This window comes from Nicotiana tabacum, chromosome 15, assembly GCF_000715075.1.
Source record: "Nicotiana tabacum cultivar K326 chromosome 15, ASM71507v2, whole genome shotgun sequence".
NCBI classification, from domain to species: Eukaryota; Viridiplantae; Streptophyta; class Magnoliopsida; order Solanales; family Solanaceae; genus Nicotiana; species Nicotiana tabacum.
The window spans coordinates 106,572,693-106,587,344 of record NC_134094.1 but is presented as its reverse complement, the minus strand read 5'-3'; the positions used below and the strand labels follow the sequence as shown (position 1 = coordinate 106,587,344).

Genomic DNA, 14,652 nt, shown 5'->3' with positions numbered 1-14,652 from the left:
GTCTCCGCTGCATAATATAGATGTTCTGATAAGTCCCAATAAGTGTCAAAAGGGGTTGAAGTCCTCTAGAAGCTAGCATTTATATGCCTTTTTGTTCTCTTTCCAAGCCTAAATTTTCTTTAACAATGACATTTAACTAAACTATCACCAATGTTTCGAAAGACATTTGTGGGTACAATAGGTTTATACACTGCTTTCCTTGAGCAGGAGATCTATTAGAAACAACCTCTCTATCTCCACAAGGTAGGGGTAAGTTCTGTGTATACACTATCCTGCTCAAACCCCACTATATGGGATTACATTGGGTATGTTGTTGTTGTAGTAGGTTTATACACTGTTTGAAGAATGTAGATAATAATTAGCTGCACTTCATATCCGTTGCTTGGGAAGTTGGATTTGAAAAAAAGCAAAGAAAAGAGGCTATCAACTCATCTTTAACATTTTAGCTTGGTGCAGTACTGCCTGGGAAAATTAGTGGCACTTCAAAGCTAGTGATCTTGAGCGAGATGTTCCCAGATACTGGTAAATTCACTTTTAGGATTACTTGGATATAATTCCTTTCGAAAGGCATCAGACGTACACGGAAATCTTCAAATAGTTAACGCAATAGGTTTTAACAAACTATAGACTGACAAAGTTGCAATCTTTCTTCGTTTTCCTATAGCAGGACAAATCACAGGCATTCATGTGATTTCACCAGTACTTTTATGTGTTGCATAATCTCACCGCTCGTAGGCATTCATCTTATGCTTCAAACTGTAGTGCTTTGCTCATGAGCATTTCCTACTTTGGTTGCCGGAGAAGGCTATATATCCCAGTTGCTGTCATGGCCCCGAGAATTGGTGCAATAACAAAGACCCATTGGTTCTTATAGACACCTGAGACTATTGCAGGGCCTAAACTTCTTGCTGGATTCATTGAAGCTCCAGTTATTGGCCTGCAAATATGAAGGTCAGCGACAAACTGATCTATAAAATATGTTATACTCTCTAGATTTGGAGAAATATCAAGACTGCATCTTGAGGTGTGATTTTACCCTGCAATGAGGACTTCAAACAATAGTGTAACTCCAATTGCAACTCCAGCTTGCTCTTTGCTCTGCAGTTGAAGATAGTAGACTGATTAGGAGGACTTCCTAGTTGAGTAGACAATAGGAACTAAAGCTAGAGATTTTCAAATTGATCAAACAAACAATTTTAGATGCTTAAATGAAATTCTACACTGAAACTTCTAAAGAAGATAGTCCTTAGTGAAGGCATACCGCTCTATCGTCAGTAGCAGCTCCACAGATCACAAACATTAAAATGAGAGTCATTATGAATTCCCAAGTGATGGCTTCAAAATCAGTGACTGGATTTTTGTACTGAGTAAGTGTTGGTAGTATGTCACCTTGGTGATTAAATAACACACTCAAGGTGAGACATGCAAGTGTAGAACCCAAGAATTGAGGAAAGACATACATAGGCACCTGCAAGAAAGAACACCAAATAAGAAGTGACAGAGTGTACCTGCATCAAAATGCATATAACTGTTGATTGACGGCAGCCCATGTCAAAGTGTAGGGGAATCTTTGTCACGACCCAATTTCACCTAAAGGTCGTGATGACGCCCAACACTACATCTAGGCAAGCTAACTAATAAATTTAACATATATTGACTAAACTTTTAAATCCAAAAAAAATAATAAAATATCAAATTCTACCAATGTGAGTGCCAAGACCTGGTATCACAAGCGTACAAATATATAGTAGATTATACAAAACTCCAAAATACTGTCTGAATGAAAATAGACAGAATGAAAAATAAAGGGAGAGTCACTGGTAGCTGCAGAACGGGTCAGAAAGGCAGCTCACCACTATGCCTCCGGATAACGAGGATGTGCGATGATAGGTCCTCCACAAGTACTTGTCTCACATCTTGCACAAAAAGTGCAGCAAGTGTAGTATGAGTACGTAAACAACGTGTACCCAGTAAGTATCAAGCCTAATCTCAAAGTAGTTGAGACGAGATAGTCGACTTTGACACTTACTAAGGGTCCAAAGTAATAAATAGGATGAAATAGAATTTATTTAATTCAGCATGTCTCACAGAATTAACAATAATTTTCCTAAATTAGCATAAATAATTAAATTCTTCCAAATGCAATAAATTTTTAATGTATTAATTAAATTCCTTCAAGTCAAATAATTTTCAATTTATCAATTAACTTCGCAAGTTGTAACACACTATCAAAGTATCGTGTATTTATTATTATTATTAAGCATGATTTCTGCCGAGGACGTACGGCCCGATCGATAGTGTCGTGTACGCTGCCGAGAGACGTACGACACGATCCATAAATGCATCTATCCTGCCGAGCCATTCGGCCCGATCCACAAGAAAGGATGATATTTTCTTATGTACCTGCGGAATGAGAGTATTTATTGCAAGTTTATTCGAGAGGATAAACAATTTATTTCAACAATGAATTAATTTAAACAAAAATTTAAGCATATGAAAATTTCATCTTTTATTACCTTTTATAACAATTCACAATGTATACATCAAATAATTTAATTAATAAAGAATACAATTTACACAAGTAATTCATGCTTTGAGTCCTAAACTACCCGAACTTTAGCATTAATAATAGTTACGCACGAACTCTCGTCACCTCGTGCGTACGTAGCCCCCGCAATTAGCAACAATTAATTAATCTAATCCATAGGGGTAAATTTCCCCTCACAAGATTAGACAAGAGACTTACCTTGTCTTAAAGTCCACTTTTCGATTACTGCGTCGCGTAAAATTCTCGATCGACGCCGAAAAATCTAAAACTATCCAAATATTATACAAAATAATTAATATATACTCAATAATTCGAAATTCATCTATTAACTAAATTATCCTATCCAAAATGGTAAAATTTCTAAAATTTACCTCGGGCCCACGTGCCCGGATTTCGAAATTTTTCAAATGGAAACGTTACCCATAATCTCAAGAACTCAAATATATAATTTCTATCCAATTCCATAACCATTTTCATGGTTAAAATCTCATTTTCATAAAAATCTAGGTTTTTCACCTAAACCCTTAATTTCTAAGATTTACTAGTTATAATCTACCCATAATCTATGTATTTAACTCAAAGGATGTAGAATTAACTTAACTCCAAGTTGTTAGTTGAAAACGCCTCACAAAGAGCTCTGAAATCGTGCAAACATGGAGGAAAAATGAACAAAAATGGACTGAGCTTCGTCCATTTTAAGGTTTTGTCCATGTAGATTTTTCGCACCTGCGGCCTTTGCACCTGCGGAAAAGCCTCGCAGGTGCGAGATTTTTCCTCTTGGACTGGCTCCGCACTTGCGGACGAGTTGCTCGCTTCTGCGCAAGCACAGGTGCGCCCATTCCTTCGCACCTGCGCATTCCTCCGCTTCTGCGCACAGGGCCTTCGGACCTGCGCGTTCGCAGGTGCGCCAAATACTTTGCATATGCGATGGCTGGGCAGGCTCCTCTCGTTCGCACCTGCGATTGGTGGCTCGCACCTGCGGCTGTCCAAGCGCAGGTGCGATTATGACAGTAGTTTGGAGCTTCATTCCTTGCTCAATTTCCCAAAATTGGTCTGAGCCTCATCCGATTAACACTCGGGATCCCCGGGGCCCTGCCCGAACAAACCAATAGGTTTGAAATCATAAAACGGACTCGCTCGAACTCTCGGAATGCGTAAAACTGTCAAATCTAAAATCATACCCTAAACCAAATTGATTCAAACTTAAGAATTTCAAGTTGTTCAATTTACTTCTAATGCGCCGAAATATACTTAAACTACTCGGAATGACACGATATTTTGTGTGCAAGTCTTAAATCACTATACAGAACTATTCCCAAACTCGAAATTCCAAACGGGCTTCAATTACTCAAAAACCTACTCCAAACCAAATTTAAAGAATTTTAAACCTTCAAATAGTTAATTTTTACTATTAAGCGTCAAAATGCTCCCGGGTTATCCAAAACCTGATTCGGACATACGCCCAAGTCTAAAATCATCATACGAACCTATTGGAACCGTCAAATCCTGATTCCGGAGTCGTTTCCTCAAAATGTTGACCGAAGTCAAACTTGACCATTTAAAGCCAACTTAAGGAACCAAGTGTTTTGATTTCAACCCAAACACTTCCAAATCCGAACCAACCATCCCCGCGGGTCGTAAATTAATAAAAACATGTCCGGGGAGTTTTATTTTAGGGAACGGGTTTCTAAAAGTTAAAATGACCGGTTGGGTCATTACATTCTCCACCTTTTAAACAAACATTCGTCCTCGAACGGGTTTAGAATAATACCTGGAGTGCTAAATAAGTGTGGATATTTGCTCCGCATGTCCTCCTCGGCATCCCAAGTCGCTTCCTCGACTGGTTGGCCCCTCCACTGGACCTTTACTACAGAAATCCTCTTGGACCTTAACTGGCGAACCTGTTTATCAACAATGGCAAATGGCTCTTCTTCATAACCCAAACTCTTATCTAGCTGAACTGTGCTGAAGTCCAACACATGTGACAGGTCAGCATGATACTTCTGGAGCATAGATACATGAAAAACCGGATGAACTCCCGATAGACTGGGAGGCAATGCACTCATAATCAACCTCCCCAACTCGTCTCAACACCTCAAATGGGCCTATAAACCTTGGGCTCAACTTGCCCTTCTTCCCGAATCTCATAATTCCCTTCATCGGCGAAACCTTCAAGAGAACTTTTTCACCTACCATAAATGATAAATCACGCGCTTTCTGATCCGCATAACTCTTATGTCTGGACTGTGCTATACGAAGTCGCTCCTGAATCAACTTTACCTTTTTCAAGGCATCCTTCACCAAATCAGTACCATATAACTTAGTCTCGCCGGGCTCAAACCATCCGATAGGCGAACGGCATCGACGACCATATAAAGCCTCAAATGGAGCCATCTCGATGCTGGATTGGTAACTGTTATTATAAGCAAACTTGGCCAAAGGCAGGAAACGATCCTACTGACCTCCAAAGTCAATCACACATGCCTTGAGCATATCCTCCAAAATCTAAACTGTCCGCTCTGACTGCCCGTCGGTCTGAGGATGAAAGGCTGTGCTGAGCTTTACACGGGTCCCTAATTCACTTTGTACTACTCTCCAGAAATGTGAAGTAAACTGAGGGCCTCTATCTGATATGATAGAAATTGGCACACCGTGCAACCGAACTATCTCCTGAATATAAATCTGGGCCAACCTCTATGAAGTATACGTAGTCACAACAGGAATAAAATGTGACGACTTGGTTAATCTATCAACAATCACTCAAACTGCATCAAACTTCCTCAAGGTCTGCGGCAACCCAACTACAAAGTCCATAGTAATTTGTTCCCATTTCTACTACGGGATAGTCATCTGCTGAAGTAGGCCACCTGGCCTCTGGTGCTCATATTTAACTTGCTGGCAATTTAGACACCTAGCTACATACTCAACTATTTCCTTTTTCATTCGTCGCCACCAATAATGCTGCCTCAAGTCACGATACATCTTCGTAGTACTTGGATGAATAGAATACCGAGAACTGTGTGCCTCCTCCAGGATCTTTTTCCTCAGTTCATCCACATTAGGAACACATAGACGATCCTAGAGTCGTAGAACACCATCCGCACCAATAGTAACTTCCTTGGCACCACCTCGTAGTACCGTTTCTCGAAGAACCATTAAGTGTGGATCATCATACTGGCAAGCCTTGATCTGCTCAAATAGTGAAGACTGAGCTACGACACATGCAAGAACTCGGCTGGGCTATGAAATATCCAGCCGCACAAGTCTGTTGGATAAGGACTGGATATCCAAAGCTAATGGCCTCTCTTCTACTGAAATGAAAGCCAAACTACCCATACTCTTCGCCTTTCTACTCAAGGCATCTGCAACCACATTTGCTTTACCCAGATGATATAGGAGAGTAATATCATAATATTTCAGTAATTCGAGCCATCTGCGCTGTCTCAAATTTAGGTCCCTCTGCTTGAACAAATGCTGCAAACTGTGATGATCAGTATAAACTTCACAGGACACCCCATAAAGATAATGCCTCCAAATCTTAAGAGCGTGAACAATTGCAGCTAACTCCAAATCATGTACTGGATAATTCTTCTCGTGGGGCTTCAGCTGACGTGAAGCATATATAATAACTCGCTTTTCCTGCATTAATACACAACCCAAACCAACATGTGAAGCGTCACAATACATTGTATACATCCCCGAACCGGAAGGCAATACTAACACTGGTGATGTAATCAATGCTGTCCTGAGCTTCTGAAAGCTCACCTCACAATCATCGGACCACCAGAACGGAGCACCCTTCTGGGTTAATTTGGTCAAAGGCACTGCAATAGATGAAAAATCTTCCACGAATCGACGATAATAACCTGCTAAACCCAAAAAACTCCTGATCTCAGTTGCCGAAGTGGAACAATGCCAATTTTGAACTGCCTCAATCTTTTTGGGATCAACCTTAATAGCCTCACCCGATACAATATGCCCCAAAAATACTACAGACTCCAGCCAGAACTCATATTTGGAGAACTTAGCATATAGCTTTTGTTCCCGCAATGTCTGAAGCATTACTCTCATATGCTGCTCGTGGTCCTCCTTACTGCGCGGGTAGATCAAAATGTCAGCAATGAAGACAATAACAAATGAATCAATATATGGCCTGAATACCCTGTTCATCAAATCCATAAATGCTGTCGGGGCATTAGTTAAACCGAAAGACATTACCAGAAACTCATAATGACCATATCTAGTACGGAAAGCAGTTTTTGGAACATCCGAATCTCGAATCTTCAACTGATGATACCCCGACCTCAAGTCGATCTTAGATAACACCCTAGCACCCTACAACTGGTCAAATAGGTCATCAATACGCGGCAAAAGGTACTTGTTCTTAATAGTAACTTTGTTCAATTGGCGATAATCAATACACATTCGCATTGTGCCATCCTTCTTCTTTACAAATAATACCGGTGCACCCCAAGGCGATACACTCGATCTGTCGAACCTTTTTGCTAGTAACTCTTCAAGCTGTTCTTTCAACTCTTTCAATTCTTTCAGAGCCATGCGATACGGTAGAATAGATATAGGCTGAGTATCTGGATCCAAGTCAATACAGAAATCAATATCATGATCAGGTGGCATACCTGGAAGATCTGAAGGAAATACATCGGAGAACTCCCGAACTATAAGCACTGAATCAATAGTCGGAGTCTCTACAGTAGTATCCCGAACATAAGCTAGATAAGTTAAACAACCCTTCTAAACCATATGTTGAGCCTTTATAAAAGAAATAACCCAATTAATTGAACTAACCGACGAACCCTTCCACTCCAGCCTAGGCAAAGATGGAATAGCCAAGGTAATAGTTTTGGCATGACAATCTAGAATAGCATGATATGGAGATAATCAGTCCATACCCAGATTAATTTCAAAATCGGTCATCTCAAGCAATAAAAGATCTGCTCTAGTTTCATAACCACATAATGTAATAATACAAGACCGGTAGATTCGGTTCACAATAACAGAATTGCCTACAGGAGTGGACACATAAACAGGAGTACTCAAGGACTCACGAGAAACACCCAGGAATGGAGCAAATAGAGATGACACATATGAATGCGTGGATCCTAGATCAAATAATACTGAGGAATCCTTGCCGCAAACAGAAATAATACCTGTAATCACAGCATCTGAGGCCTCTACATCTGGTCTATTCGGAAAGGCATAGAACCGAGTTGGAGCGCCAACTGGCTGGCCTCCGCCTGGCTGACCTCCACCTCTAGGACAGCCCCTACCCACCTGTCCTCCACCTCTTGGTGTTCAGACTACTGGTGGAGCAACTGGTCCGGTAAGCATAGGCTGCTGACCCTGCTGTACTGGTCTACCCCGAAGCCTGGGGTAAAAACCTTCGCATGTGACTGGGATCCCCGCACTCGTAACAACTCTTCGGTGCGATGGGCTGCTGACTAAGAGTCTGGCCCTGGGGACCTGAATACCCACTGGAAGAACTCTGAATAGCTGGTAGGTGGTAAGAACTCTCTAGTATAGCACTGAGATAAGGTCGCACTGGAGCACCTCGAGGAGGTGGTGGTGCTGGATATGGGGGCCTGCTAGACTACCCCCTAACGAACTGACCTCTGCCCCCAGACGGAACACCTCTGAACTCTCCAGAGTACCTGAACCGCTTATCTCTCATAATCTACTCTCGGCTCCGCTGACGCACACCCTCAATCCTCTGGGCTATCTCCACAACTAGCTCATAAGAGGTACCCATCTCAACCTCTCGAGCCATAGTGGCCTGAATGCCAGTATGTAAACCAGCTACAAACCTCCGCACTCTCTCCGCCTCAGTAGGGAGTATCATAAGTGCATGGCGAGATAATTCAGAGAACCTCGCCTCATAATCGATCACTGACATCTGACCTTGCTGGAGCTGCTCAAACTGAAACCGCAACTCTTCCCTCTGGGAGGGTGGAATATACCTGTCCAGAAGATACGGGTAAACTTGTCCCAAGTCATGGGAGGAGAATCTGCTGGTATGCTAAGAACATAAGACTGCCACCATCTACGGGCCCTGCCCTCTAGCTAAAAAGTAGCGAAGTCAACCCCATGAGATTCCAATATCCTCATGTTATGCAGTCTGTCCCTGCAATAAAGTCCTGTTGATCCTCATGTCGCTCACCCCCAGAGACAGGAGAATGTAATCTAGTCCATCGATCCAATAGTTTCTGTGGGTCAGCGGCTGCAGCTGGCTTGGGCTCAGTTATAGCTGCTGCCACTGGCTGGGCTCCACCCATGGGTAGTGCACCCTGGGTCTGATATACAGCAACTGCCTGTCCATGAGCCTGCACGGTAGGGGTCTGTGCTCCCCCGCACGCCTGGAATGTGGCTGGGTCTGCCGGAAATAAACCGGCCTGAGTCATATTGTCCATGAATCGTAGCATACGACCCATGACATCCTGAAATCCTGGTGCAGATGTGAAATCCACCAGAGCTGGCTCTGCCATAGGCACTTCACCCTGTTCCTCAATAATGGGATTCTCTGCTAGACCCACTGGCGACATAACTGGAATAGTCCTGGGACGTCCTCACCCTCTACCCCGGGCTGGAGCCCTCCCTTTGCCTCTGCCTTGGCCTCTAGCAACTGGGGAAGTAGCTCTTCCCTGGTCTGGAACCTCATTTGTGCGCATTCTCACCATATGTGAGAGAATAAGAGAATGATATTTAGTACTACATTAATTGCACGATGAAATATGAAGAAAGGTAGTTTCCTAAAACCCTATAGCCTCTCGAAGATAATTACAGACGTCTCCGTACCGATCCGCAAAACTCTATTAGGCATGCTCATAACTTGTGAGCCCTACGTGAACCTAGTGCTCTAATACCATGTTGTCACGAACCAATTTCACCTAAAGATCGCGATGGCGCCCAGCACTACAGCTAGGCAAGCCAACTAATAAATTTAACATATATTGACTAAACTTTTAGATCCAAGAAAAATAATAAAACATCAAATTCTACCAATGTGTGTGCTAAGATCTGGTCTCACAAGCGTATGAGCATCTAGTAGATTATACAAAACTCCAAAATACTGTCTGAATGAAAATAGACAGAATAAAAAATACAGGGAGAGTCACTGGTAGCTGCAGAACGGGTCAGAAAGGCAGCTCACCACTATGCCTCCGGATAACGAGGATGTGCGATGATAGGTCCTCCACAAGTACCTATCTCAGGTCTTGCACAAAAAGTGCAGCAAGTGTAGTATGAGTATGTAAACAACGTGTACCCAGTAAAAATCAAGCCTAATCTCAAAGTGGTAGAGACGAGATTGTCGACTTTGACACTTACTAAGGGTCCAAAATAATAAATAGGATGAAATAGAATTTATTTAATTCAGCATGTCTCACAGAATTAACAATAATTTTCCTAAATTAGCAAAAATAATTAAATTCTTCCAAATGCAATAAATTTTTAATGTATTAATTAAATTCCTTCAAGTCCAATAATTTTTAATTTATCAATTAACTTCACAAGCTGAAACACACTATCAAAGTATCGTGTATTTATTATTATTATTATTAAGCACGATTTCTGCCGAGGACATACGACCCGATCCAGAGTGTCGTGTATACTGCCGAGGGACGTGCGGCACGATCCATAGATGCATCTATCCTGCCGAGGCGTTCGGCCCGATCCACAAGAAAAGGAGGACATTTTCTTATGTACCTACGGAAAGAGAGTATTTATTGCAAGATTTATTCGAGAGGATAAAAGAATTAATTTAAGCATAAGAAAATTTTATCTTTTACTAGCTTTCATAATAATTCACAGTTTATACATCAAATAATTTAATTAATAAAGAATACAATTTACACAAGTAATTCATGCTTTGAGTCCTAAACTACCCGGACTTTAGCATTAATAGTAGCTACGCAAGGACTCTCGTCACCTCGTGCGTACGTAGCCCCCACAATTATCAACAATTGATTAATTTAATCCCAATGGGGTAATTTCTCCCTCACAAGATTAGACAAGAGACTTACCTTGTCTCAAAGTCCACTTTTCGATTACTGCATCGCATAAAATTCTCGATTCGACACCAAAAAATCCGAAACTATCCAAATATTATACAAAATAATTAATATATGCTCAATAATTCGAAATTCATCTATTAACTAAATTATCATATCCAAAATGGTAAAATTCCTAAAATTCATCCCGGGCCCACGTGCCCCGATTTCGAAAATTTTAGGATGAAAACGTTACCCATAATCTCAAGAACTCAAATATATAATTTCTATCCAATTCCATAACTATTTTCGTGGTTAAAATCTCATTTTTATAAAAATCTAGGTTTTCACCTAAACCCTTGATTTCTAAGATTTACTAGTTATAATCTACCCATAATCTATGTATTTAACTCAAAGGGTGTAGAATTAACTTATCTCCAAGTTATTAGTTGAAAACTTTTCACAAAGAGCTCTGAAATCGCGCAAACATGGAGGAAAAATGAACAAAAATGGACTCAGCTTCGTCCATTTAAAGGTTCTGCCCTGACAGATATTTCGCACCTGCGGAAGGTATTCGTACCTGCGGCCTTCGCACCTGCGAAAAAGCCTCGCAGGTGCGAGATTTTTCCTCTTGGACTGGCTCCGCACCTGCGGACGAGCTGCTCGCTTCTGCGCAAGCGCAGGTGCGCCCATTCCTTCGCACCTGCGCATTCCTCCGCTTCTGTGCACAGGGTCTTCGCACTTACGCGTTCGCAGGTGCGCCAAATGCTTCGCATCTGTGATGGCTGGGTAGGCTCCTCTCATTCGCACCTGCGGCTGTCCAAACACAGGTGTGATTATGACAGTAATTGGGATCTTCAGTCCTTGCTCAATTTCCCAAAATTGGTCCGAGCCTCGTCCGGTTAACACTCGGAACCCCCGGAGCCCCACCCGAACATACCAACAGGTTTGAAATCATAAAACGGACTCGCTCGAACTCTCGGAATGCGTAAAACAACATCAAATCTAAGAATCATACCCTAAACCAAATTGATTCAAACTTAAGAATTTCAAGTTGTTCAATTTACTTTCAATTCGCCGAAATACACTTAAACTACTCGGAATGACACGAAATTTTGCGTGCAAGTCTTAAATCACTATACGGAACTATTCCCAAACTCGGAATTCCAAACGGACTTCAATTACTCAAAAATCTACTCGAAACAAAAATTAAAGAATTTTAAACCTTGAAATAGTTGATTTTTACTATTAAGCGTCAAAACGCTCCCGGGTTATCCAAAATCCGATTCGGACATACGCCCAAGTCCAAAATCATCATACAAACCTATTGGAACCGTCAAATCCTGATTCCGGGGTCGTTTCCTCAAAATGTTGACCGAAGTCAAACTTGGCCATTTAAAACCAACTTAAGGAACCAAGTGTTCCGATTTCAACCCAAACACTTCTAAATCCCGGACCAACCATCCCCGCGAGTCATAAATTAATAAAAGCATGTTTGGGAAGTTTTATTTTAGGGAACGGGTTTCTAAAAGTTAAAATGACCGGTTGAGAAGTGACAGAATGTACCTGCCTCAAAATGCATATAACTGTTGATTGAGGGCAGCAGCAGCAGGTGCAAGTACACCCCTTGACTAAATAGACAGGTAATACATTTGTGAAAACATATACTAATTAAACTAAACTTGACTATTATCTTAAAGAAGTACTAGGTGTAATAGTACTTCACACTACTTTAAGTTAAAATTCTAAACCTGCTTATGCTTTCATCCCCTCCAAGTATGGGTAGATGCACAAATAGTGCACACATTGGACTCATGTGTAACAAGAATTCGATGATGTTTCATAAGTTCTTACATGCAGCAATGGCAATTTGCGAGCAGCAGCCAAGGCAATTGTGACTGCAGGGTTGAAATGGGCGCCAGAAAAGTGACCAAGAGTGTATATTAATCCCATAAGAGATAACCCCCATGCCATTGCTATACCCCCAATAGTAAGTGTCCTTTCTCTATCAACAAGTGCTGATCCACAGCCCACAAATATGAAAATGTAGGTTCCCACCAACTCTGCTACAATCTGCTTATGGGTGAATAGACATGGAATGAAGCAGTTGTTATTAGTAGATGATATAACAGGAGTTTGTTGTGGGGGAGGGGGGGGGGGTTGGAGTAGTGTTGAAGATGTAATTAAGTAATAAAAGTGTGTTTTATCTTACAACTTAAACGTTTAGATGAAATAGTCATGCAATTCAACATGGTTTTAGAACAGAGATATATCTTAGATTCAATCTCACCATCACCCTTGATAAAAAATAACTTACTCGTGCTTGGCTCATTAAAGATAATCAGGCACGTCAGGTGGCGTGTCGAAGATGTAATTAAGTAAATAAAAGTGCGTTTTCTCAACTTAAGCTTTAGATGAGATGGTCACACCATTTAACGGGAATAAGGAAGCGCTACCTTTTGGAATGCAGACATGAATGTTGCAGCTCCGGGAGACAATTCCTTCATAGGAGTCCGAAAGACGCCATGTTTTCCTTCTTCCATGCTGGAAAAATCAGCAACAATTCCATTCTTTGACGAATTGGTAGAGACTAGAGAAGTTATGCTGGCCATTTTTACAAGTTCATGGGCTGTCTACCAATCATCACTTAATCTTGGTTCTTATGCTATGTGGTAATTGACTTGGCACAAGGATTTGATCACCAGATATAATTCTTGATGTGACGGAGTTTGTTAAACAAGAAAATGCTTAAGTGTAAAGATAAACCTGGGATACTTTTGACAACAAGTATTAAGGTGTTAAAATATGATGTGCCCAATTATAATGATGTTAAATGTTCTTATAAGGACAAAAACAAATTGTTGAGTCAGAAATCCTGGGAAGTTCTGTTTGTTATTTTAAGTCGGCACTTGTTGGAAGATAGAAAATTGCAGGTAGCTAAAAGCCTGGAAGTTGAATTTAAAAAAGGAAAAATATAGACTGTAAAAATAAGTACAAGCCGGCTAGAGAAGTGTGTCTGAGTGAAAGATACTGAGATATGCTGCATTTTAAGAGGAAGGAAACATTGTTCTATATCCTCATGAACTATTTTTTATTAGGCCGTTTGGTTTAGAAAAGTTGTTCACCATTTTTCTTTTTGAAAAAAATCACAACCAAACAGAAAAAATGTCTTTCTTTAGCTTATTACTTTTAGAAACTCCTAAAAATTGGAACTGAAAGGAATATTATGTGTGAATGTTTGTTGTACTCATTTTAGAATTTGAGAAAGTTATTGAAATACGATATTCATATTTATGGAACGAAAGCAAGATTTTATTCATTCATGTATCTTACTTTTAGTAAACTATATCTTATTTTAACTCAGTTCATCTCATTTAAACAAAGTAAGGGGTTTTTTCTTCTATGAATTGTTTTTCAATATATATACAAATTAGGCTAAACTGAGAAAGAGAATGGAATGTGGGCTTAAATAGGTAAGGATATCAGCCTACCTGTACTTTTGAGTAATAATTTCAAGAAAATACGTTCTCAACAGTCTTCACTGGAAAGCAGACATGAATTCTGCAACAAGGAAAGCCATCACAACGAAGTCACACTGCTTGATTAGGCTAAAAAATGTGATTCAAGTCCTTGCGTTGTTGAATAGAATCCAACCACACCGGGAATGACGGTACAAAGTCCTCTACATTTTCATAATTTTGAAAAACTTCCAGCTATCAAGGAGACGAAAAACTATTTAAGTAAAAGAAGAAAAGGTCGCCTATTGCTATTAAGTACTTTTCCATTCTCACCACTTTAGTAGATACAAATAGGTCATTTAGGCTCCACACCCCGCAGGGAATGAACAATTTCTCAAAATGGTGTTCAAAATTTCAGCACTACTCCCTCCGTTCCAGTTTATGTAAACTTATTTCCTTTTTAGTCTGTTCCAAAAAGAATGACCCCTTTCTAAATTTGGAAATAATTTTGCTTAAACTTACATTTCTACCTTAATGAGAAGCTTTTATAACCACACAAATACTCTAGGCTCCTTTTTGACTTGTTTAGGACAACAAATTCTAAAAGTTTTCATTTTTTCTTAAACTCCGTGCCCAGTCAAAC

The 14,652-nt window shown here is 40.5% G+C and overlaps 1 protein-coding gene across 1 annotated transcript; it reads right to left on the bottom strand.

Moving 5' to 3' along the window:
* Positions 1 to 64: 64 nt before the first annotated feature.
* Positions 65 to 13,761, bottom strand: LOC107776534 (nodulin-26-like). Its single transcript, XM_075231085.1, has 5 exons — positions 13,008 to 13,761; positions 12,406 to 12,624; positions 1,262 to 1,468; positions 1,037 to 1,098; positions 65 to 937 (listed from the first exon to the last, which is right to left on the bottom strand). The coding sequence occupies exons 1-5, from the start codon at positions 13,161 to 13,163 to the stop codon at positions 784 to 786; spliced, it is 798 nt and encodes a 265-aa protein (XP_075087186.1). The 5' UTR covers positions 13,164 to 13,761; the 3' UTR covers positions 65 to 783.
* Between the last annotated feature and the right edge of the window lie 891 nt (positions 13,762 to 14,652).